The 23,925-nt window shown below is 38.5% G+C and overlaps 4 protein-coding genes across 4 annotated transcripts in view; 2 read left to right on the top strand and 2 right to left on the bottom strand.

Annotated features, from left to right (window-relative positions):
* LOC140948360 (uncharacterized) overlaps positions 1-22,285 on the top strand; it is a 35,913-nt gene extending 13,628 nt beyond the window's left edge. Inside the window, exons 13-19 of the mRNA XM_073397596.1 lie at positions 324-414; positions 1,067-1,441; positions 3,338-3,460; positions 4,162-4,281; positions 7,718-7,849; positions 8,254-8,496; positions 21,233-22,285. Of these exons, the coding sequence (XP_073253697.1) occupies positions 324-414; positions 1,067-1,441; positions 3,338-3,460; positions 4,162-4,281; positions 7,718-7,849; positions 8,254-8,496; positions 21,233-21,549 (1,401 nt within the window). The 3' untranslated portion in view covers positions 21,550-22,285. The remainder of the gene's footprint in view (positions 1-323; positions 415-1,066; positions 1,442-3,337; positions 3,461-4,161; positions 4,282-7,717; positions 7,850-8,253; positions 8,497-21,232) is intronic.
* LOC140948000 (probable ATP-dependent DNA helicase RecS) lies at positions 9,320-12,068 on the top strand. The gene is made up of 3 exons (XM_073397229.1): positions 9,320-9,801; positions 10,026-10,114; positions 10,683-12,068. The coding sequence occupies exons 1-3, from the start codon at positions 9,320-9,322 to the stop codon at positions 11,903-11,905; spliced, it is 1,794 nt and encodes a 597-aa protein (XP_073253330.1). The 3' UTR covers positions 11,906-12,068.
* Positions 12,687-15,450, bottom strand: LOC140947998 (uncharacterized). The gene is made up of 5 exons (XM_073397227.1): positions 15,355-15,450; positions 14,986-15,187; positions 14,518-14,746; positions 13,624-13,755; positions 12,687-13,416 (listed from the first exon to the last, which is right to left on the bottom strand). The coding sequence occupies exons 1-5, from the start codon at positions 15,448-15,450 to the stop codon at positions 12,687-12,689; spliced, it is 1,389 nt and encodes a 462-aa protein (XP_073253328.1).
* On the bottom strand, positions 15,450-18,484 carry LOC140947997 (uncharacterized). The gene is made up of 3 exons (XM_073397226.1): positions 16,932-18,484; positions 15,899-16,238; positions 15,450-15,586 (listed from the first exon to the last, which is right to left on the bottom strand). The coding sequence occupies exons 1-2, from the start codon at positions 18,482-18,484 to the stop codon at positions 16,151-16,153; spliced, it is 1,641 nt and encodes a 546-aa protein (XP_073253327.1). The 3' UTR covers positions 15,450-15,586; positions 15,899-16,150.
* Positions 22,286-23,925: the final 1,640 nt, after the last annotated feature.

Genomic DNA, 23,925 nt, shown 5'->3' with positions numbered 1-23,925 from the left:
TCAAATTATTTAACTAATATACAACACATTTTCTTCAAAATAAGTAAGATCAAGCTGACAACCTGTAGCAAATGCGCATATGAGCTAAATTACACCAAGGTTTGTTCATGCAGTCTGCCGTTTAACAGTCATAGTCGCGCAGCGAAACATTCCATCTATTTGTCAATCTGTTATTCAAGGTCAGTTTCCCACTTTTTTTTTCTTTAAATAGGAAAGTGACTCAGCTACAGTCTTTTAAACGAACGTCTCTAAAAGTTGAGCTATTACTGTTCTTCTAAGCGAAATATATGACGCTAGATGATTTAATGCTTATTATTTTACAGCACATCAAGACCAGCGAATTCCGCATTTGTCTCAAGGAGTTGTTCGCTGACCAGCATGATCCTGTGACTGTGTCCTATACAGTATTAGCAGGTGTGTTAGTAAATGATAAAAACAAATTTTCTTTGCGAAGACCTTCTCATGCCCAGCAAGCTTTGGTAGATGTCAAGTAAACTTAGAGACTCCTTGTTTCGTATCTCCTTTAAGTAATCACCAGTAAATGTATTTTCTCAGTGTCTACTTACTACAAGTAAGATCAAGTAACGGTTTCTGTTTCCAAAAACTTCTCGGTCAGCTTGAACTTTTCATGGAACGAGCCAAACTCTAATTTGAGTCGACCTAACTTGAGTTTAGATCGGCTGCTGGGTCAGACGTCGATTTTTACAGGACGCGTCCAATCAATCAACTGAATCAGATAAGTAATAAAATTATTTTCTCCCGAACAATTTTATATACATTATCGAACATTTTTTTAAAATTTATTAGTTTAGTTCGTCACATGTGAAGATCGACGTTTGTCCCGGAGACGAACTTCGGACCCTCTGTCCGTTTGAACGTGTGGGACGATCCAAACTCATTCAGACGAACTTAACTGAGCCAGACGTCGTTAAGAACGTTTCATGAACTTAACTCACTAAGTTTGGTAGTTTGGTTCGTCTCATGAAAAGTTCGACGTTTGGCCTAGGTCTTTTTTTCTCTTTGTTATGCACTATTTACTTAACACAAAATGTTTCGTATATTGCAGATGTATGTAAACCGGGCTGGTCATATTTTAATGGTATTTGTTACTCGACAAGCCATTCGTGCAAAAATTGGACTGAAGCTGAGAAAACCTGCCAAGCATACAGCGGCAACCTCATCACTGTGCGTAATCAAGAAGAAAACGTCTATATTCAGCATCGGCTGAATGGTGCCAAGGGCTGGATTGGTCTAAACGATAGGGCAATTGAGGGTACTTTCGACTGGGCAGATAATCAAACCAGTAACTTTTCATATTGGGCGAAGAACCAACCAAACAACTTCAACAATGAAGACTGCGTTCACACTTTGGGAGTCAGACATAGTTTTATGTGGAACGATGTCAGCTGTGGTACTTGCCATAACTATACCTGTTCAGAAGGTTTGTGGGTGACTTACCTTACCAACTTTTGTATGCTATATACATTTAAAATAGTGTGACGGGACGCGTGAGCGTAACCCGTTTACTATAATGAGAACTTAGTGTAAAAATTAAAAAATATACATATACAATAATAAAAAAAAGCACTATAAATAATGCTCCAAAAGAAAATAAAAATAAATTTAAAAAAATGATAAAACTATTCAATATACCTAGGATCTAAAATGATAATTATAAAGTCTTTAAAGTTCTCTTAAATATATTACTTATTCGGCTGTAAAGAAATTCATTGACGACCACTTCATACCCACAAAAGTCCAAGAGATGTTGGAGGAAAAGAGTTAATAATTTCGAAAGCGATATTCATTGTTCATGTTGCAACTTTAAACGTTCTAAAGATGTTTAGTGTTCCAAGAGTACAGAATTCTGCATGTTGTATAAAAAAACTCCCTTACTCTTACTTTCGACCAACTGTTTCAGCTTGACTTTTAAGTCTGGGCACCACCCCCTAACATGTTCATTATGATATTGTATTGTTTCACTTCATATCCTTGGTACTTCTGCTTTAACTCCGGTCCCAACGGAGCGGTTCGTATTTCGTGCTTTTCTTCTCCTCCTTTTTCTCCCGGCCTGCAACCCATGAGCAGCTCACCTCAAACGTTATAACTTGCTTTGACTCATGGTTGATAATGCGCGCATGAACTCTGTTCGCTTCAACTTCTTGGTGCTCCGCAAATAGAGGGACGTCCCAGATCACTTACGCATTGTTCGCCTCGTACACTGCTGGCTTCGGTTTCAGTGGCGAGTACCAAGGTGGCACCGAGTCTACAAGACCTTTAGGTCCAGGGATCTTACCTAAATTCTGGTCCATTCCCTCTCTAATAAGTCCCAGCGCACCAACAATAACTGGCACAGTCTCTGTCCTCATTCCCCACATTCTCGTGGTTTCAATCTCAAATTCTTTGTATTTTGAGAGTTTTTCAATGACTTTTGTCGAGGTGTTTCGGTCGGATGGTAGCGATACATCTGTAAGTTTGCAACATTATTATCCTTATTATTATTATTATTATTATTATTATTATTATTATTATTATTATTATTATTATTATTATTATTATTATTATTATTATTATTATTATTATAATTATTATTATTCATTAGTTCCTATTCAAAAGCAATTTCCGATTTGCCCCAAGCCTTTTTCAAAAAGAGATTATAAAGTTACTTCCTCATGAAAGGGTTTGCTCTTGACCTCATTTTGAAAGTGTGGGTTTTTAAAAAAAACGAAAATGGTCTATTTTAACGTTTTAAGGCGTTATTTTTATTTATTTTATTTGTATTTTCAGAGAAGATCCTAATTGACTTTCAACAATTTACACCTCAATAACTAATAGGCCTTATTTGCACGATGACGTCATTTTACTACTACTACTAGCAGAATCCTTCAGGGTATTGCTTTCTTATGCAAATTACGGCTTTTGTTATTTAAAACTCCCTGGGATTAGCAAATTTAAATATGAAAGAAAAAAAGAAATGAATTTTGGCCCTAGAAGTAAAAAAGCGTCAACGTGCAAATGGCCCATTTCTCTGGCTTCTTAGCTGACAAAAAGTTTGAGTCTACTGTAAATCTGTTTGTTGCAGAAATAGTATAAACTAAAGGATTAGTCTACAAAGAAAAATAGGCACTACTTGTGCGAAAAAGAAATTAGACTTCACAAAAAGGATCCATAAGCTGGCGCTTTTAGCACTACATTACCCCTTCATACACAACCGTTTTCTTGCTGATTGACTCATATGAGCAACGACTTTAAATTTTGATTGACAAACGATCGTTTCGTTATTTGTTTTGCGGGTTGATTGACTGAACGATTGTTTTATATTCGTTTTTAAAATTAGATTTTGATGAATGTGGAGGAGACAATAACCATTGTCATCAGAACGCCATCTGCACAAACACTATTGGCTCCTATAGCTGCCGGTGCTCCGTAGGATATGCTGGTGATGGCTTGCTTTGCAGAGGTATTATGTTCGAAGCCCCAAGTTGTAGTTTTTCGTTTAATTCGTGAAGCTTAATTTTTGAAGATCCTCATCCAACGGTAAAGAGACATCTCTTGTGAGTTTAAGGCTAGCTTGGGGCGAATTTCTAAGGTAGAATAAGCATGCTTTTACCATAAAATTGCCTGAAAATTTATTTTTTAAATAACTCTTTAGATGGTTTTAAATACTGAGCAGCGTATAATAGTAGTAAAACAAGCGTTTAAACATAGGCTGGCATAATTTAGGAGGGAGATCTTCTCAGCAACTTTTTTTTTTCCAGTTTCAGAGATGATAAAATTTGGACATTAACCTAATCTCTATGAACAACACTGAGCAATGAAGTTTTTTAACTATCTTAATTTTATAGTATATAGGAATGCAGACCATAGAGTATAGTTTCGAATACAGCCCAAAAAGGGAATTAAAGTACGTACGTGGATTTCCCTACAATTTCAAAATCTAAGCTCTCGTAGACTGCGTAGCTTTCCGCTCTGGTTACAAATTTCTCAACAAACCGGAGCGGAGACGCTTGTTAGATCTTGTTACGCGGCCTTAAACTTTCGGGGATTCATCATGAGAGGCTTTCTTGTATGCTGATGGGGCTAATATGCCAGAAGCTTCAAAATAGTACGGTACTTTGAATTCCTTGAAACATTCGTAAAGAGTAATATTTTTTCCTTCAGATATCGACGAATGTTCTTCAGGTCACCAGTGTGACAGCAGTGCGACTTGTTATAACGCAGATGGATCCTACACTTGCACATGTAACAGCGGCTTCACGGGGGATGGACGAACCTGTCGAGGTACAAGCCTTTTCAATAAATACTGAATACTATAAACGAAAGCTCTTTAAAGCTTTTCGAAAAATTAGGTTGTCCGGCCATAGGTAACACCAAACGTATAGCAAAACTTCTCATTCTACACAAAATGAGTCAAGATCATCGTCCTGATTATTTCACGTCCTATTTCAAACATGTCCGTTCTTCACATGCTCATAGTACTAGATCCGCCACCCATAACAACGTTCTGACACCTCTCTGTTAAAACGGCTCAGGACTTAGCACAGGAAGTTAGCAGAAGTGCTTGTCGTTTATAGAAAAAGTGAGGTCACTCGTATATAGACACATAGTTTCCCACGCAATGTTCAGAAAAGCACTATCTACTGATAAGTTTACCAATTAAGACAACGCCTCGTTAGCACATTTTAAGGACGGTGCCCACTATTGTTACTGCGCACATTTTCTGCGCATGCCAAGGTAGTCGCGCGCGACGCGAAAGAAATGCGCAACACGCAGGACACGCGGACCGGTTTTGTCTCCTGTAAGAGTGGGAGGTTCTAGTTATTTCTTGTGGAAAAGATGCGTCGTTTGTCAACTGATGAAAAATAATTTCTATCTACCTTGTCAGTTCTTTGAAAACCGAAGAAGTATGCACATGTTGCTATTTCTACGTATGATAGATCTGACCGAACATTTTTATAGTCAAACAAAAGTCAATTCTAAAACATCAAAAGTTATTGGTTCGAGATGTTACGCTTAGGGCTTGGGTATTAACAAATCCCTTAATAGGCAAGGATCAGTAAATCAGAAGGAAAATAGCTCTAAGTCCTCCGCTTAATCGAGAAACTGCAAGCTTACCTTTCACTCGCGTCCTTCGCGTTTTATCGAGTAATCGGCTATAAACACTTTCCCGAATATTTTTTTGATTTTGTAAGATTTTATGTAATTACTCACCAGAAGATAGACTTAAAGCGTTCGAGTACGTACAGATGTCCCTTTTATTGAGAGTCCGAGGCTTTTATTTGTTGAACAAACAAGACAAAAACCATCACAAGATTGTTTGAATTCATGAGATCGCAGCTTCACAAATAATTGCGGACCGCAAAGGAAACGCTTTCATCGTGGAAAAAATGATAAGAAATTGTTATGCTTTTTACTATTATCATTGTTATTTAAGCATTTTGGCATTACTAAGCCTTGAAATTATTGACTCATTGGCAGCTTGTCGTGTGGATAGTATTTCTTAAGGTTCAATTTCACGCCACACATTATCTGGACATTTAGACATAGCTGCCATTTCGCTGTTTACAAACTAAAGATGGAAGGTAAAATAAACTGAAGTATTTCCATTCTAAGACTTTCTTAGGTTTAACAGACACTGTTAAGTCTAAAATTAACATTTAAAAACGAAAAATAGTGAATGATCATGACACAGAATGCTACAGAAAAAAAAATCAAAACGAAATATACAAAGTGATCATTATAGCCCAGTGCATATATGATCAGGGAACATAAACGCATTCGGTACAACTACTTTCACACTATTCAGCTTTTTTAAAAGAGAGCTCATGTATGGAACTTGAGTCTATGCAAATCATTTATGTCATATGACTCTTGTGGCAAAGCCCGAAAGAGATAGCGCAAAGCACAGATATAAGCTCATTGAATCAGGGCTCGAAGTTATCTTTTTAGTGCACTTGCAAAGTTTTGCTAGTAAGATTTTTTTCAACTAGCAAACTGGTGAGACCACAAGCAAATTATTTCCCTTTGTTTGGGAGACATGGATAATTCTAACTCGCAATCGTTTGCTAGTGGATATTTTTCTTACTCGCAGATTATCAAAATCACTCGCATTTTGCGAGTTTGCGAGCGTTAATTTCGAGCCCTGTGAATGTGTGCAAGTTTAATAACATATTCGATCGAGGTACCCGGTAAAATGATAAAAAAACGACAGTACGTTTACAATCCATATTACATCTACAGTCAAAATATCTTGAGGAGATGTACAGGTAAGCAAACGATTGGAGGAGTACCTGTCTTAGAGTCCCTGTCGACTATTTTCCACTACAGTATAGTAGTTTGTTTACAGCACCAGCCGTGGATCTTGAGCTCGCCATACTACTCTATGTGCGCTGCAAGTAATCTCTAATACCTTGGAGATTGCTCTACTCCAAACATTTTTGTTAAATGTTTGAGACGGAGAAGTTCCAGTTGAATGAAATAGTATAATTTGTTTTCCTTAGAGTCCATGAAATGTCCTGCTTCTCTTTCTGTTTTTGCTCTCCTCCGTGTGTTGTTGTTTTCTCTGACTGTTAGCCATTGTGGATATCCCAGAGTACTTCGCGTTGAGTGAAGCAATAGTGAAACTGACCGGGGAGGGGATCGGGAAAATTGTAAATAACCCCAAAAGCGATTCAGTTAAGGTCGAAACCAACCAATTTAGCTTCTAAAAACGCGTGGTAACCCCTACTTTTTATCTTACCAAATGAAAGTAATAAGCCTACTCAGCAAACGATCAATTTTTGGTTCGGGGAAAATGTCGTTTACACTATTTTTGAGGTAGACGCGTGGAGAGGGTTAACTGCTGATAACTTCCCAGTTGTGCTGATATTTCAAAAAAAGACATATAAAGAGCAGTTGTTATGTTATCATTTGTTGCCTATTTTGAAACCTTGTTACAATTATCGTTGCATTTCTGCCAGTTCACGTGTACACTCTGAAATTTTGGGAAAAAACAACTTTTTATCATTTTTTTAAAAAACACCTATTCAGCGTTTTTCTCCATATTGAAGCGCAGTTATCTTTGAAAAATGCGTGGTTACCCCCAGTTTTCTTTTTGGATTTCAATAGCCCCTGATATGATCTACTTGTCTCAAATAGTCATTATCTGGGAAAAAATACTTCCCATTAGTGGGCACCGTCCTTAAGGTTTGCAGATCTTTTCAGACATTTATAGAAGTTGGAGAAATTGTTATTTTTAGTTTTTTCATAACTAATACCTGTTGTGTGGAGGAGGATTATGAAAACTACCCGGTAAACGGTAATGTCTCCACCCTCGTTGTTCTTCTGGTTCTTGTTCTTCCTCTTCTTCTACTGATGTCGTTTAAGAAGAAACAAAAAGCAAACTGCGGTGATAAACAGAACGAAATGTAAACGCATTTCTGGGAAGAAGAAAGACTTTAACTTGACGTCTCGTCAAGCGGCGGCCCGTCCCCCCTTCTTATTTAGCTTTATTTTTAGGCTAAACGGAGGCCCGAAGGGTTGAGTAAAATCAATTTCTCAGCCGGGTCCTCTACTTACTTGCAGATCTGCTTACATGCGTGCACAGAATTGAAAGTCATTTCTTCACAATGGTCTACTAGTGTTCTTGTTATGTCTTGAAAAGTTCACTCCTATGACTATGACATTCGTTGACAAAAAAGAAGGCAATAAAATAAATAAAAGTTTTCTTATCTTCCAGATGTTGATGAATGCTCGCTCAACACCCATGACTGTCACTCCCATGCAATCTGCACTAACACAGAAGGGTCATTTACTTGCAAGTGCGACGTGAATGCACACATTGGTGACGGGAAAACATGCACTCCTCATCGTAAGCCGAATTATATGTTTTACTTCATTTTGTTCTCTTCGTTTTACCACTACTCTGACAATTGTTAACTTCTATTTTCTGGGAAAAGGTATCCACCAATATTTATGTCGGCAAAGAGCAACCTCTCGCCTACCTGTCGATCATCTTGATTATGCTCTTGTCCAAGAATATACTCTTAATGAAATTTCAAATGTACCGAAAGCGACATTTGCTTGTTTATTATTTCGATTGCTTCTGACTTTCTTGGGTACTTTAATTCTGAGTGTATTTCAGGCTAACCCCGCTGATATGTTTAATTAGTCAAGTGTTTTTTTTTAGGTATAGCAATTACTGGAGTCGTTGTCACTTTCCCTATACAGCATCTTTAAAAAGGATGAATTTCTGATTTACTTTCTTTTTACCAGGTGGCCTCGATGACTCCGTTATTTTAGCGAACGATACCAGCAAGATATCGCAGTTAAATACCTGGCTTCTTCCGCACTTGCAAAGTCAAGACAGAAGTTATTGGAAACTGTGTTATAGGGCCTCCAATCATGGCTGGGGATCACAGACCTTTCACAGCTATTGTGATAACAAAGGTCCCACTGTAACGATTGTTAGAGTTGGGATCTATATTTTTGGAGGCTACAACGACAATTCATGGCAATGTAAGTGCGTGAAATAGCTAACTAAGATACCTACCAGGAAGGCTTCAACTGGTTGAATTAAGCCAAAGGGTCGTTGACCCTAGATGTTAAAGAAAGAAGAGATGGAGCCTTAACAGTTTTCGCTAGTAGTTCAGAACAACTCTAGTCTTAAATTGAGTTTTGTTTATCACTCGCAATATTGTGTAGTAATTTTGAAAACGTCGACGTAAGAGGTTAATCAAATACTCACAAGACAATCTTACCTCGGGTCTGTTCTGTTGCACTTTGTAATAAAAAAAATGTCGCATCTTGTAATAACACTTGTAGTCGTACTTTCAATTGCCAACTTGAAATGGATCGATGCTCGGAAGACAAGTAAACCCGATCTGAATAAGTATCATCATCGACAGCAACAGTAATAATAATTACTCAACTGAACTAATTTCAGCTCCAATTCTCAAGCGGGGGCGGAGGAAAGTGTTCACATCAACTGCGGCCTTCCGCTTCCAGATCTTTGTAGGGAGTGAGTTCAACTCTTTCTAGACTGTTCACAGTCCCCTATTTTTCCGTGTGATCGTCGAGATCGAGCGCGTCTCACCATTAATGGCGGCCATCTTGATTTTTATATGTACCGAGGGGGCGGGCGTCGGGGATTATAGCTCTAGAGGGTGGGGGGCGAGAAAAATAGAGGGACTGTACCAACATCACTGCGACTCGCGTCCAAGGAGCGCGCTGCTCCAGCAACGCAGCCATCTGATTGGTCATTAGACAATAGAGGTTAATCTGCGTTGACAACACGTTTGGCTGAAACTGACAAGCTGTTGACAAGTCGACAGTTCTAAAAATGGCTCTCGCGTGCGGGGGATCAATTTCAGATGTATCGTTTTCATACAGATTAACTGAGCGCCTTGGAGGTTTAGTTTTGAAGGAAAAACAAGAAGAAGCGTTGAGAAGTTTGCTGGATGGCAAAGATGTGTTTGCTGTACTACCTACTGGCTTCGGGAAGAGCTTAATATATCAAAGCTTTGTCATTGCAAAAGAAATGGAGGGCTGCGTCACTGATCCGTGTTGTTTAGTTATCGTCCCGCTTCGCAGCATCGTAGAGGAGCAAGTAAACTACAACGATTTTGGCATGACAGCCAAAGGTTTCGAGAAATCGAGCGAAGCCTTAAAGGACATTAAAAGCAACAAATACAAATTAATCTATGCCTCCGCTGAGCAAGCTTTATCGAGCGATTTTCTCAGTTTGCTGAAGGACGACTCCTCCGAGCTTAAGAAATCGTTGTCGCTGATCGTGGTGGACGAAAGTCATACAGTGGAAACCTGGTAAGTGGCGAGAAATGCAAGGTTAACCGCTTTCTAGCAGATAAGAGGTCATTTTTTTGCGATCAGTGGTACAATATATGTCACATTTTAAATTTTGCCTTTCATTTGTTTAACAAAATCGCACGCGATCTCTTTGCATGTATTATTATAAGCTGGCTATTAAGCCTTTCACAGCGAACCTTTTACTGAGATTTTAATTTTATGAGAACTATCTTACACTTCAGGGGAAAGGGCAAGAAGAGAGGAAAGAAGGTTTCAGAACCGTTTAGAAAAGACTTTGGCGAACTGTCAACTCTTCGATCCTTTTGTAGTGGTACGTATTAGCAATGATTTTGTTTATCCAAACTTAGAAGTTTTGCTGTTTAATTTTTCGTATTTCGATTTTGATTGGTTTGTAAGCTATAAGATGTAAAGCTTGTCACTTAAGAAGCTCAGCCTCTCTTCATCTGTATACCTCTGTGTTGTAAATTCCGTAAGTTGTTTGCAAATGAACATTGAATCCTGTATTGACTTGTTGTCCAGATTTACATTGCATGACAAATATTTATTATCGATACAATCCTAATATGTAAAGTCATGCTGATTAAAACATGTAGTAAGATGTTCCTTAAGATTTTTACCTTTTTCTGCGTGCATTAACATAATACTATGTAACAAATAAGTTTGAAGCATGTATATGTTGCAGTTAAATTCTATTTGTCTTCTAAATTATATTTCTATTTTTGGTTTCAAATTTATTATCATACCATACCATACACAAAAACAACGGAAAATTAATTGTAACTGGAAATAAAAGTTGGGTCTGTGCTTTAATCATTTAAACATTATTTGCCTAATTTCTCTGATATGTTTTTCCGGGGGTTTTCCTTTTATTTTTCTAGGTGTACCCCTATTAGCAATCACAGGAACTGCCACAAAGAAGATGCAAACCACAATTATGCAGCAGCTTGCCATGGGAGAGAACACTGTGATGCTTAACATAAGTCCGAACCGTGAGAACATCAGGTTCTCTGTGATAAAAACTACTAAGACTGACCAGCTTGGTTACCTTGGATGGTTAATAGATATAATCAAAGAAAGAAACTTATTGTCTCCAAAGACAATAATTTTTTGTGCCACAATGCATGATGTTGCAAAAGTGTTTGGTTTCCTGCTAGCTGAGTTAGGCGATTCTGCGTATGTGGCAGAGAAGCCAAGAATCCCGGAGAACAGGTTGGTGGGAATTTACCATTCCATGACTCTCCCCAAATACAAATCTAGGGTTTCACATTCATTTAAAGATAACGTGGGACAAGTCCGTATTGTTATTGCAACCTCTGCCTTCAGTATGGGAGTCAATTTTCCTGATGTTAGATACGTCATCCACATTGGCCCAGCAAGAAGTGTTGTGGACCACATACAGGAAGCCGGAAGAGCTGGAAGAGATGGTGCCAGTGCACATAATGTTGTGCTATACCATGGTAATCAGCTTGCCCATTGTGAAGAAGCTATCAAGCAATTTGCACGTTCAGGGAGTTGTGTCAGAAAAGCTTTATTTAAGGACTTTGATGATGTCCCAAGCAATAATCCTCCACATGAATGCTGCAGCAGCTGTGACAACAATTGTTTATGTTCTGGTGAGGAGTGTAGTCGCGAAAGATTTCCTTTTGATGAGCCAAAAGGGATGACATCTACCTCAGAGTCTTGTGCTGCGTTCCAACGACCAGTATCAGAAGAAAATACTGAGACATTGCAGAAAGCCCTATGCGAAGTCAAGTGTGGATTGGGCAACAGGAAATCATTTATGTTTGACTCCACCAGTTCAAGCAGTTTCACCTCAGAACTAGTTAATGAACTGGTGTTACATGCATCCTCTGTTTTTTCTTTGTCAGACATTCTCAAACGCTTCCCAGTATTTAGCCTGGGTCATGCCAAGTTGATTTTAGAAATTTTCCAAGAAATTTTTGAAGACATTCCATACTTTGATGAAATGATGGCAACAGTTGTACCTAATGACCTATTTTTCATGGACTTGTATTATGACTGTGATGAAACGGAACACATCTCTTCTGAGTCAGATTCTGATCCAGATAGAATTAACACAGAAGAACTAGAAAATGTGTAGTTGGTACAATTTCTTATTTGTTATTTTATTGATTGAGATACCACTTATACGTAAACACAGAAGGGAATGTTATGTAAATGACGTTATGACAACTGTTTTTAATTATCCCTAGAGAATAAGATCACCTAGGATAGGCAGCCCTTTATCATGTTGTACGCCTTACCATATTTTACAAAGGAAAGGATATTTTGTATCATACAACTCACATAACCACAAAAGTACTGATAGTCTTCATAGTAGCCAATTTGATGACTGTGTTATCAATATCATTTTTGTGTCAAGAGTTTTATCTCAAGTTTCTGCTGAAGAACAAATTGTCTGAGCTCTACATAGTACTTGCTTACTTTTGTATTTAACTTACAAAGCTTTTTTCACCTGATAAGATTGAAGAAAAAGACAGAAAAAATGTGTGCAAATACTATAATTTTCTGAGTATTTTTTCTGTTCCTGAATACTTCCACATGAAGATGTAAAGAGTAATCATGAATGTTATTTAAAATTGATAAATGACATTATTTCTTACAAAAAATAAATGATGATCTTTAACCAATTGCCCCTGTTATTGCCAAGTTTATGTCGGGGAATAAAAATCTACTGTAAAACAACAAATTTAAAATGCAATATCAAATTAATTTTTAAGTCAAGTCTCATGACCTTACATAAATCGAGTGAGATATATCACACTGCTTAAAACTGTGAATTAATCTGCATAGATCTGTATATGAAACAGCTGATAAAAAAGAAAGATATGCAGGGTATTAATACTCTAATTTTTAGGTTGCTAAGTGTAAATCTTTTCCCATATTCTTAGATGATCCTTGATCCAGTGGAACAAGTTTCTGTAGTCCAGTTTTTCAGTGAGGTCGGAACTGAACTTTTCAAAACCTTTGTAACCGCTCCTCCCTTGGCATTCCTCGAAGACCATTCCCTTCACTAGGTCATCAGTAATCTGCTTTACTGTCTCAGCAGGGTCTTTCCCTCCTCGCACGGTCCCAGTTCGGCTTTGACCCTTGCAGTCTTCATCCACTGTTTGCATTATGGTGATCATGTGATTTAAAGAGGCTGCTACTCTCTGGGCATTCACTTCATTGAGGTTAGCACCAAGGCTTTTTAAGAAAGCCTTAACAAAATTATTGTCATGTTCTAATTGAAGATCTAATGGAATATTTCTAGCTCTTTTTCCAGTAGCATTGCAAAACCGATTCCACTTTAGTCTGAAGGCTTGTGACTCGCTGAGCAATGCACTTACTTTAACTAGAAGCATCAATGTGGTATATGCATACTTTGTACAACCGTGGCTCTTGTAAATTAACAATAGAATTTTGTACAAAGACATTACCCTCTCCCCATCCCCTTCTCTTATTGCATCATTGAAATTGGCTAAAACAAGACCGTGACAAAGCTTAGCCTTGTGGTAATTAAAAATAGTGTCTTGAGGCTGATTCTTGGAATTGTCATCTTCTTGGGGCTCATCAGGTACCTCCAGAGTTGGATGCTTTTTCTTCTCATGGCTTAGAGAAATGAAATTAAAACAAAAAAAAGCATAGTTCATTAAAGTGGAGTGGTTGGGAATCCCTTTGTTATAGGTTTTTGTCAGCTTTTTTGGACCTGACGGTGCACAAGGGCTATTTAGTTTTAGAGTTCAAGATAACTAAACTTTGCAATTCATTTTCTTGTAGTGTAGTCTTGGATGAAGCACAGGATCAAATTATACTCACTTGTTCCGTGTTGCCTTTGTCTTATATACAAGTCCACAGTTTCCTCTGCACCTGTAGTAGCCTTCACTATCCATCTCGTCAGTTGGTCCAGTGTCTTGCACCAAAAGTGCCGGATGTGAAACAGTCTCATGCCTTTCAAAGTAATAGCAAAATTAATACTCTAGATTGATAATGAAATCTTGACCCCATGTCCAACAAGTGGATATAATCCTTTTACCACACAGGGTTCTCGTTAAGTTTTAAAGTAGGCAGCTATAATGTAAAGGTAGGCGGCTTAGCAGTTGAGTATTGTAGGCGATTTCAGGCTTTCTTTCCCTATTTTACCCCTTTTTCTCGAATACTACAGGGCTAAAACCTCAAAGTAGCAATTTTTTTAGCTGGTTGCTGGCACTTAGTGAGAACCCTGCCGTATATGCGAAATTTCCATACATCATGTATTTAACCTCCAAACCCCTCTTTTAAGGTTTCAATTAAAAATCCAAATATACCGTATTTATTCGAATAAGCACTCACTGAGATTCATTGTACTACTTCACTGGCTGGCAATCTCTAGATTCATTGTACCACTAATAAACTTCCCCTTACACCACGTTTTCTTAGTATTTTACAGGCACTCTCAGAGGTGAAAATTTAATACACATAAGCCAAGCCATGCCAAGCCTTGAATGAGGTCCAAAAATGTAATAAGTGTTGTGCTGATATGACAAATATGATAAATTGATAATTGTAACTTTTTTTTCTTTAGTTGCAATTTGAATAGTGTTTCTCATGTTATAATTGTAGCTGCATTGATTTATACTATCAGACTAAAGATTTAGGGGCATTATACTGTTACTTGTATTTGTGAGATAACATTGTTGCCATAGTAAGGTCATGTGAAGTAGTTATACTAACCTCACTCTACCAGAGTGAAATGCATAAGATTTGTCACAGCCTGGTGCCCTGCATGGATATCTGTCACCAGCATTGTTGTCAAGTCTTTCGACTTGTTCTACCATGGTTGACACATCTGTGGTACCAAAGACAAATTGGTCAAGGTAACTGGCTATGGTTTGTTCAAACAATCTTTTCTTTTCCTCTTTTGTTGACCACACAGAGGGAATGGTCACTCCCCTTGGTTGTTCTATAACAGAACAAAATTAATAAATTTACTTTTTGTCTCAAACCATCACTATTTTGATTGTTCTCAGCATCAAAAAATAAATAACAATTTTAAGGGCTTTTATATAACATCTTAATTTCAGAATAAATTTTACGGCAATTTTGTGCTTTTAATTTTCTTTTTGTCCCATGTTTATTTTTATGTGCAACATTTATTTTCAAACATACAACACAAATATTTTGTCTAGTTTAAAAGATTACCTCCCATTGTTTTCATCCCAGAGAATGTCATGAAAGATGCCAACACATGTGCCTCAAACTCTCTGTCATGAAAGTCCTTGTATGCATTGTAATCTGCCATTGGTCCCTGTTTGGCATTGGTCTTCCCAGTCCTATTCATCGAAGCACATGTACTCCCCACATCTCCAGATGATTCCTTTTTGAAAAAGATTTTGTAGTCCAGCTATGTAAGATAAATAAAGAGATAATTAATAATGTATTAACATAATGTGTAAATTAAATATAAGAACGATACACAACACAGCCACACAGCCTAGCCATATGAAATGGTCCCTCCTTGAAATAAGGGTACATGTATATTAACATTAAAAGTATGTAACTTGCACTTACATCGTACAACTTCAGTTTAGCATGCCAGTCCGTATGAAGAGGTTCCAATCCCTCTAAGCGGTCCAATGTGTTATCACCATCCTTAAATGTCGCCATCGAAGAATATAGGCTCCACGTAGGTTCCCTGGTCCTGGACTTCAATGGTCGGCACATACTTTTTCTGGTTTGATATAAGCAACTGAGCCATTTCTCCCGAGATGTTTGAGTTAAGGGGTGTCAGTCCAAGACAGCACTAGAGGAAAGTTAATTTTTTTCTCTCATCAATATTGTTTGTTAGCTTTTGGTATGTTGGGGAAGGGAGTAGAACAAAAAACCATGAAATCTGTTTTAAATAGACCCAAATAATACTTGGATAAAGAACAGAGTATTACTTAAAAAATGAACTAAAGTAATATGAAAAAAGGTTTGTCTTATATGTATTGCCTATTTGTTTGTTAACTAAATCACTGACCAATTTCTCCTTGCAACATCAGTACAGAAATGGAAAATAAAGAATTATGAAAAGGACAAGGGTCAAAAAAGATTAGCACAATATGTTTCATACCCTTTCAGATTTTTTTGCCATTTCCTCGGAAAACATGTGTGGAATGTGATTGATGACGATGTCTTTGAACTGATTAAATGGTGCCAGGTACTTAGCAACAATCCTTGATACCAACACAGTTGAGTCCCTCTTGAACGAGTTCTGAATGGTCTTTCCAGGTAAAAGGTTACAAAGGGGCAGATCATTGAGGGTCAACTGAGGTGTCCTGTCATCCAGTGTGGGATCACACCTCACCCTGTCCTTGATGGCATACTAGTGTGTCCAGTGTATGGACTGATTGGACTTTAACTTTGTCTGAATACGTGACTTCACAGACAAGCCAAAATTATCTGCAACAATTCTAAAGTGACAGTATATTTAAATATATTGAGGTGGTTGGTTCTAGGTTATGAGCATTGAATTCGTTTATGGAGGAATAGAAAAATGTTCTCCTCATTGTTTCAGTTCTGGGTTAGCGGTATGATGTTTTTGTCCTTGTGGAATAGTAATTGTCCTCAAACCAAACAGAGTCCAAACTTGTAATTTGGCATTGTGGTGCTCTTCCATTAATAACTTTTTTTAAAATGACAGGGTTTTTTGATCTTGAACATGTCATTGATTGGCCACCACTTAACCTTAATTCCACTTAAAGTCCCCATACAAGGGACTGGGCTGGGTTGTATAATACATTTTTAGGTTATGGAAACTCATAAGTTTTGTTCCATATTAATAGGTTATTTTTCCAGAACATTAATTAAGAGCTCTCTTATCTTAACAACGTCTTATGCAGGGTGCCCTGAACCTAAAAAAAAAAAACCCTCATTTATCATTTTATTGTCTACTGAATCAATTGACTTCTGGTATCCTAAAGAAATCCCACACATTTCCAACAAGAGTAAATAATTAGTGTGTCACATGAGTGGCCAACTGAGTGCCTTTGGTGATCTCTTATATGCAGTACTGTTATTTCAGTTGCCATGAAAACATTATTGACCCACTTAAAAATCTTGCACAGATCTCAAACTAATATTACTAATGTAATAATCCAACTCACCTATATCTTGGAATTAATCTGAATTTATCTGCTGCAGAAGAAACAGCCACTTCCAGAGCAGCAGGGGTGGCAGTTGGTGAAGATGCAAGCATACCTTTGCAGATCTCATATGATTCTTGAGAGAAAAAATCATAAGAAGCCAGGGTTGACTGGTTCAAATCATACACATCGATTTCCATATCATTTTCATCACTGGTTTCCACTGGCACTGGAACTTGTTTTTCTTTCACTTCTTGAAGAAGACTTTCGCATCTCTTGGCGGTTTCAATCTTATTTTTCCACGTGAGAACCAGCGAGTCGTGCTCCTTAGCCATTTCTTTCTGCTTTGCGATGGTCGATTTATGGGACATACTAATTCCAAGACGATTAAGGCGAGTGAAATCCTGGCTCTTGGCACCACTATGTAACAGGATCACGGAAATTCTGTAGGCAAGGGCCGACATTCTCTGATGCCTAAATTTGGCCACAGAAGCAGAGCAAAGTGCCAGGACATTTACAGCTTTGTCAGACTTGGCCTTGGATCTGTGGCAACCAGCTGCAGCTCTCAGGGCGGCATTCCAGAGGGGACACATCACTGACACTTCTTGGCAAACTAACTTATTAGAAAACGCGGCTAATTCTGCTGGCGAAGTATGTTTCAAAAGAGAATTGTCTGATTGACAATATTCCTTTAGTTCACTAGAAATAGCTGATTTTAAGGCCTCTTCTATGAAAGGCTTCAGTTCCTTGCACTTAAAAATCAAATGAACGGCCGCCTTGAAATTACTTATTGCGAAGTTTTTCACAATACCTGACACATCATCGGGCACTCGCTTGTGGCGCTGTCCGGATGGAAAATCGAGGGTTACATCCACGTTAATTTTTTTCTGTGATCTGTCCTTTTCCTCACGTCCGACATCATCCAACAGCACGTTTAGCGGAAAATCTGCACCGGCTTCTCCGGATGATTCGAAGAGATCGTCACTGTCCAGGGTTATGTTCAGAGTATCGCCTAGATCAGCATCTCTGGCCATGTCATCATTTCCGTTAAACAGCATAGAACGTTTCGCTCTTCGCCTATTTTCTGGCTCATTTTCTGCTTGCGAAACAGCGGAAGGACTTGTTTTCCGTGACTGCTTCGGTATTGGCGAGCTGTAAGGCCGGCTCTTCTTGACATTTCTCGGAGGAGAAATGACATTCAACCTTTTGAAGCGAGGATCTCCGCCACTTTCCACGTAAGTGGTGTTTTCAGAATCCAATGCTGCCTTTATAAATTCGCATATGGTACTGGCATTCCGAATTTTCAGGGCACATTTTGCGCAAACACGGGAAGACTTCTTCGTATCTTGCGGTATTACTACTCCGACATGCTTTCCAACCAGCTCGGCTAGGGGAGTGCTGCTAACTCCCGATTTCTGCGGTATTTTAAACAAATTCTCCGTGGAAACACGGTATCTGCCAGACGACTTAAAATCAACGTAACAAAGACGACACGTATTAGAAATATCTGGCTTCTTAGCTGATGGTTTAACCGGTTTTTTGGGTGTAGACGAAAGCGTGTTCACCGCCTCCATTGGAAAACGGTGATGTTTTGATCACGCAACATTCATGTATCAAATGTACATTTGTGTATTTTTATTTGGCATGTTTTTTATCAGAGGCGGAGTTTGTTAATTAATGAATGGGGATAGGCGTTAAATTCCTGTCACGCCCCCTGAACGCGAGTCGCAGTGATGTTATTACAGTCCCTCTATTTTTCTCGCCTCCTCGCCAAACCGTCCCCCGCCCCCTAAGTAGATTTGATACTCATCCCCAGGTTAGACTCGGTACGACTGAAAATCAAGATGGCCGCCATTAATGGTAAGACGCGCTCGATCTCGACGATCACACGGAAAAATAGGGGACTGTGAACAGTCTAAACTCTTTCTGAAAATAAGATAAAATAACCAAATGGCAAATTTTGAGTTCAATTTTTAACAGATATTATTTTTCTCCGAATTTCATAACTTGCTGATTTCTTTGCTTTCAAAGCATCGTTTTAAGCACATATCAATTTTTCTGTAATGATTAACTCGATTTATTCGGGTTACAAGTAAAATGGAAAACACTTAGTTAATTAATATCTTAAACATGGTGGATCCAAGATGGCGGATGGTTCCAGATCCTTCTTTAGCAATGAATAAGGTCGTCATGACATCACCACTATTGTTTTAGATAATTAATGTGTTACTACTAATTATTGTATTATTCTATTTGTTTTGTCGATGCTGATACTTCTTATTGTTGGGTTTACTTCACGGTTACTTATCCTCCGACCAGGCATTTTAAGTTCATTACCAATTGCGGCAAGTGTTATTACAAATTGCGAAAGCTTGTTTATTACAAAGTGCGACAAGTGGTATTACAATGTGCGACAATTTTATTATTACAAAAGTGCGACTGAACACGGGTCACAACGTTGTTGTAACATAAATTGCATTTTAAACATTTGGAGTCAGTATTATTCGTCTTAAGGCACACTTTGAAAAACTTTTGTGACAACCAGTCAGCTTGTCAGTAAGTTTGAGCACAGGCAGCCCAAACTCCTTTCTGTGAAAGGAGTAACAGTGGTTACGCAATAAAGCCAAAAAACAGTAAAACGACAAACAGACACCAAAACGCAGTGGAATAGATTGCAGGTAAGACTTGTTTTTTTTCATTTCATTTAAGAAAAAGTAAGGTTTAGCGTTACTTAGCGTTCGCAGATCTCAGTAATATATTTCTCATACAAAATCTCTTTTATTTTCAACGGTCGCCTGTAACGCGACACCGGCGCGTCACCTATGTTATGTAAATTACCTTACAACCTTTTCTCGCAACGTGAGTTTGGGCCGCCTGTGGCCACAGGGTCCTCCTTGTAAACAACGGCTTGGCCGTTTGTCTTCTTGTTCGATGGGAATCCGCCGTCCGTTTTAAATTTACTAATGGAGAACTCCTGGGGACGAAGTTAGTTGCAACTTATGATACTCCAATTCACGAGGATTTGAGCCTGATTTATTATTTATTTCACACATTAGGGACTTGTCAGAAATTAGCAGGGGGGAGGGTGGAGATTTTCAGTTAAGTGCTGAAAATAAAATGACCCTCCGTAGGTAAGGGATTAAAATGTCCCGACCCTCCCCTGGAAAGTGTCCTAAAATTCTATGACCCTCCCCTGAATAAATGATTAATTAGCCCGACTTCTTATACAGTGGTACAGGGAAAATAATTCAGTACTTTCAAAAAAGCAAACTTGTATTAAAACTGACCTATGACGCACCTGCAAGTGTTTTTTTCTGTTGGGCAAACAGGGCAAAAGAGAGTTTTTGGTTTCAATGGGATAATAACGGTTTTTTCTTAACGACTATACGAAGCAAAGACAGACCCAACAAGATCAGACAATTTTCGCGAAAAAAGTTATACTTCTGAATGTTGTTTCAGTGGGGAACCCCTTCAAGTGATGCTCCAGCCAGGGGCAAATCACAAAACAGCAGGCAAAAAGAAAGCAAAACAGAACAAAATGAAGGCCAACTGTAGCGTGGTAATTATGAGAATCATTACACCCTAGCCACTCAAGAGCCATGATGCAGAGCCCATGGGGCCATACGCCTCAAAGTCTATCTTGGACTGTATTTTCCTTCACCGTATTCTTGAAACAAACCCAAAATAAGTGTATCAAGCGCTTGATGCATGACTGCTTAATAGAGGTGACAACACTAAAACTCTAGTTGGGATGGCGAAAAAGTGGCTGTGTCCGCTTAATGGAGGTTGAACTGCATGTCAGGAAATAATCGCCTGTCATGATTTTTGTATGATCACGATCGTGGCGGCTATATATCTTTTGCGACCCCCACTCTTTTCCTGTCATTTTTTTCATAACCCTCCCTTTTGAGAGGCTCCAAAAAACTGTGACCCTCCCCTGTTTTCCACCTCCCCACCCCCCCCCCCCCCCCCTGCTAATTTCTGACAAGTCTCTTATATCTTACTTTCCTGCTCTCCGGGATTTATTAACCCACTATCGTTTCCTAAAAATAGACCGTTTTACAGTTATGGGCTTTAATTTTGTACCCTAGACTTGGAATGAGTGTAAGGCTGAGGATACAAACCTCCTTTGTTTTCTCATTTGGCGGTTTGAAATATACTAGTTAGCATAAGAAAACAAGATTTAGATAAAAAAGCAGCAATCTTATGCTTGTATCAACACAAGATCATCTCCAGCCTTGTTTCCATCCATGACTGTAAAATGGTCTATTGAACTCGACTGAGTTACATTGTTTGTGTTCTGTTTTTTTTTGTCTCTTCAGGGTCTACTCGTTTTCAATATTCGACAAATACTTTCTTGTACTCACTAAAAAACTACAAGGGGTATGGATACTTCAAAAAGGACATAACTGACGGCTACTATGACTACGCCACTTACAACTTGTATAATCATGGTCCAACCTTTGGTGGGGGCAATGATATGTATATTGCGGACAATGCGGGAGGAAATACCATTTCTTACTTTAGTTGTCACTCGTACCGCAGTCCCTATTGTGACAATTATCTCTGGGTTGGATCACGATACGGGAACAATTTCCGCCCAGATGAGTTGGAGGTTTATTATGAAGTGCTTGCTTGAAATTGGGCAGCAACAAAAAACAAAGGAAACAAGAAAAACAACAACAGTAACAACAACAAACCAGCGAAAAATAAACAAACAACAGCAATAAATAAATTAATAAGCAGAAGATTCAACAACAAAATGAGGTGTTAAAGCACCAACAGCGGTTAGCCATAGCACGACTAGTTTTGTCCCTATGATGGACCATTTTTGTTGGTAGCATAGTTCCATGGTAGGAATTTGCTAAAAGGGAGTGTTTTCCTTTGTTAGGACTTATCCCTGTAGGTGTTCTTAGGAATCTCGAAGGCGATTTTGTTTTAAACTGATCAAACGGAGAAATATTATTTGCGTTAGTGGAAATCCCGTCCGAAATGACTAAACTCAGATAGGCACACGCAAATAGTTATTTATTTTTTTTAATAAAATAGTATCAGTAACCTATAAACTAAATAGATAGCAATAAAGAGTTTGGGTTCCCTGTAAAATATCCTTATTTTCTCTTACTGAGCACATATTAGTATTTTTCTCACTGAACACAGATCAATATGACACTCCCTACTCTCTAAGATATAATTCCTTTTGTTTGCAAGCTTGGCCACTTTATCATTCTACAAGATTGAAGCTATTCGGTAATACTGTTTTATGTTGTCATTGTTTTTTGTTTTTACTTTGTTTTTAAGTATATCCAATGATGTAATGGGCAATGTCATTTATTCTTAATTTAAATGACTACAAACTGAATTGAATTGTCTTAGAGGAGTGAAAGAGTCTTCATTGGCATGGAAAGCCGGGTATGATGCAAATGCAACATTGTGGCAAACTAGAATGTTGCTTTAGCTGGTTTACGTTTATCATAGCTAAATCTACGCACTGGATTGAAGTCATTTCCAAGCACGCGTGGTTTTAATTGTTTTCACTCGTTATCCAGACTCATCCAACGGAACAATATGGTGCGTGCTCATGGGCTAATAAGTACTTATCAATTATTACTCAAACTAGTAATAACCAAGGGCTATGGAATGCGGGCGAGTTAAAGCTATCAGATCGAAGGTCAAAACGCTCTTACATTTTAAGTAGATCCAAAATATTGTCATGATATAAACACTTAAAAAGCAAAAGGAATTCTTTTTGGTAAAGCGGTGTTGTTTTTTCAGTGCTTTTGCCTTCATCTCCCTTATTCCTAGCACTTTAGAATAGAACCTGCAGTGAGTTTTCTGTCAAACATTTCGTGTTCTAAAGTTCAGTTGTTTAACTATACGTCGCTGCGTTATTACTTCGTTTCCTGTACCCTAAATATTGTTCTTCAAGGAATATCTTTGATCACCGGATATCTGTTTACATTGTATTTTTGCCATTCCTGGAACCGAGAAGCGCATCTATTTGAAGCAAAAACATCCCCGGTCAGCCAATAGATTACGAGCAATCTCCCCATTTACACCAGGGAGCGACGAAAGAGAGAACCAGGAGGGTTAAAGGGAGATCACGATCGATTGAGCAGGGAAGCCACAAGGGTAAAGGCCGAGGGAGACAGCGAAATGAGGAGAAAGAAGAATGCCTTGAGCTAGAGAAAGCTCGTGAAAGGCAGCGAAGTCCGATGGGTCAACAAAGCCACAAGGAACTTGAAGGCCAAGAGAGGCACTTACGATAATAGGCCATTTCCGAGTTCCCCCGGGCCTCTGTTTCAAAACGAGGGTAGGTGCTCAGCCTTTGGTATGGAAATTATTTTTCATTCTCATGCAAATAAAACTCATTTTCACAAGAAAGGTGGTGCACCTAGAGCCTCACTTTGAAAGTGAGGGTTTTTGGAACTCGGAAGTGGCCTATTGGAGCAATTTCAAAACATAGCCAGAAATTCTAGACAGTCAGCGGCTGGACCCGCGGGCACATAAATTTCGGTTTTCAATGTGGCGGATCGAAGTCAAGGAAAGGCTCCTGACCATATCGCTTTGAATTCCCTGAGTACTGCAGATTCATGAGAATGTGAGAATAATAGCATATGCTAACGATTTGTCTACTGAGCAAATTCTCCAAGGTCGAAAATAATTTTCTGGGGCAATGTGATTGTCTGGCATGGCATAAATAAAGCGCCTACCATTGTTATAGGAAATACCACTATGACCTCTTCAACACGTTAAAAGAAAATGGCGGCCTCAGTGAAACCAACCAAAACAAAACGCTAGAGGGAGCATTTTCGCGTTAGTTATGGCTGCATCTCCTCGTTTCTCGTATTCCTGGAAAATACCTCTTTCCACATTGAAAGACCACCGTGGAAAACAACTGCTTTGCGAAGTTTATTATATTACCTTTCGGATACGATGATGGGGAAGCGAATCGGTGCAACCGTTTCCTTGTAGCAGAAGTAAGGAACCATGAAGGTAAGCCCTATTTTAGGGA

The sequence above is a fragment of the Porites lutea genome, chromosome 9 (assembly GCF_958299795.1).
Source record: "Porites lutea chromosome 9, jaPorLute2.1, whole genome shotgun sequence".
Classification (NCBI taxonomy): Eukaryota; Metazoa; Cnidaria; class Anthozoa; order Scleractinia; family Poritidae; genus Porites; species Porites lutea.
This window is presented reverse-complemented; position numbering and strand designations above follow the sequence as displayed.

What these genes read in the sequence shown, in the direction of transcription:
- LOC140947998 (XM_073397227.1), bottom strand. Translation starts at nt 15,450, where the DNA reads ATGGCGACATTTAAGGATGGTGATAACACATTGGACCGCTTAGAGGGA. An exon ending in CTAAACTGAAGTTGTACGAT is followed by an intron (nt 15,188 to 15,354) that starts GTAAGTGCAAGT and finishes TATCTTACATAG; the next exon opens with CTGGACTACAAAATCTTTTT. An exon ending in TTTCACTCTGGTAGAGTGAG is followed by an intron (nt 13,756 to 14,517) that starts GTTAGTATAACT and finishes TTACTTTGAAAG; the next exon opens with GCATGAGACTGTTTCACATC.
- LOC140947997 (XM_073397226.1), bottom strand. Translation starts at nt 18,484, where the DNA reads ATGGAGGCGGTGAACACGCTTTCGTCTACACCCAAAAAACCGGTTAAA. An exon ending in AGATTAATTCCAAGATATAG is followed by an intron (nt 16,239 to 16,931) that starts GTGAGTTGGATT and finishes CTGTCACTTTAG; the next exon opens with AATTGTTGCAGATAATTTTG.
- LOC140948000 (XM_073397229.1), top strand. Translation starts at nt 9,320, where the DNA reads ATGGCTCTCGCGTGCGGGGGATCAATTTCAGATGTATCGTTTTCATAC. An exon ending in AGTCATACAGTGGAAACCTG is followed by an intron (nt 9,802 to 10,025) that starts GTAAGTGGCGAG and finishes CTTACACTTCAG; the next exon opens with GGGAAAGGGCAAGAAGAGAG. An exon ending in TCTTCGATCCTTTTGTAGTG is followed by an intron (nt 10,115 to 10,682) that starts GTACGTATTAGC and finishes TTATTTTTCTAG; the next exon opens with GTGTACCCCTATTAGCAATC.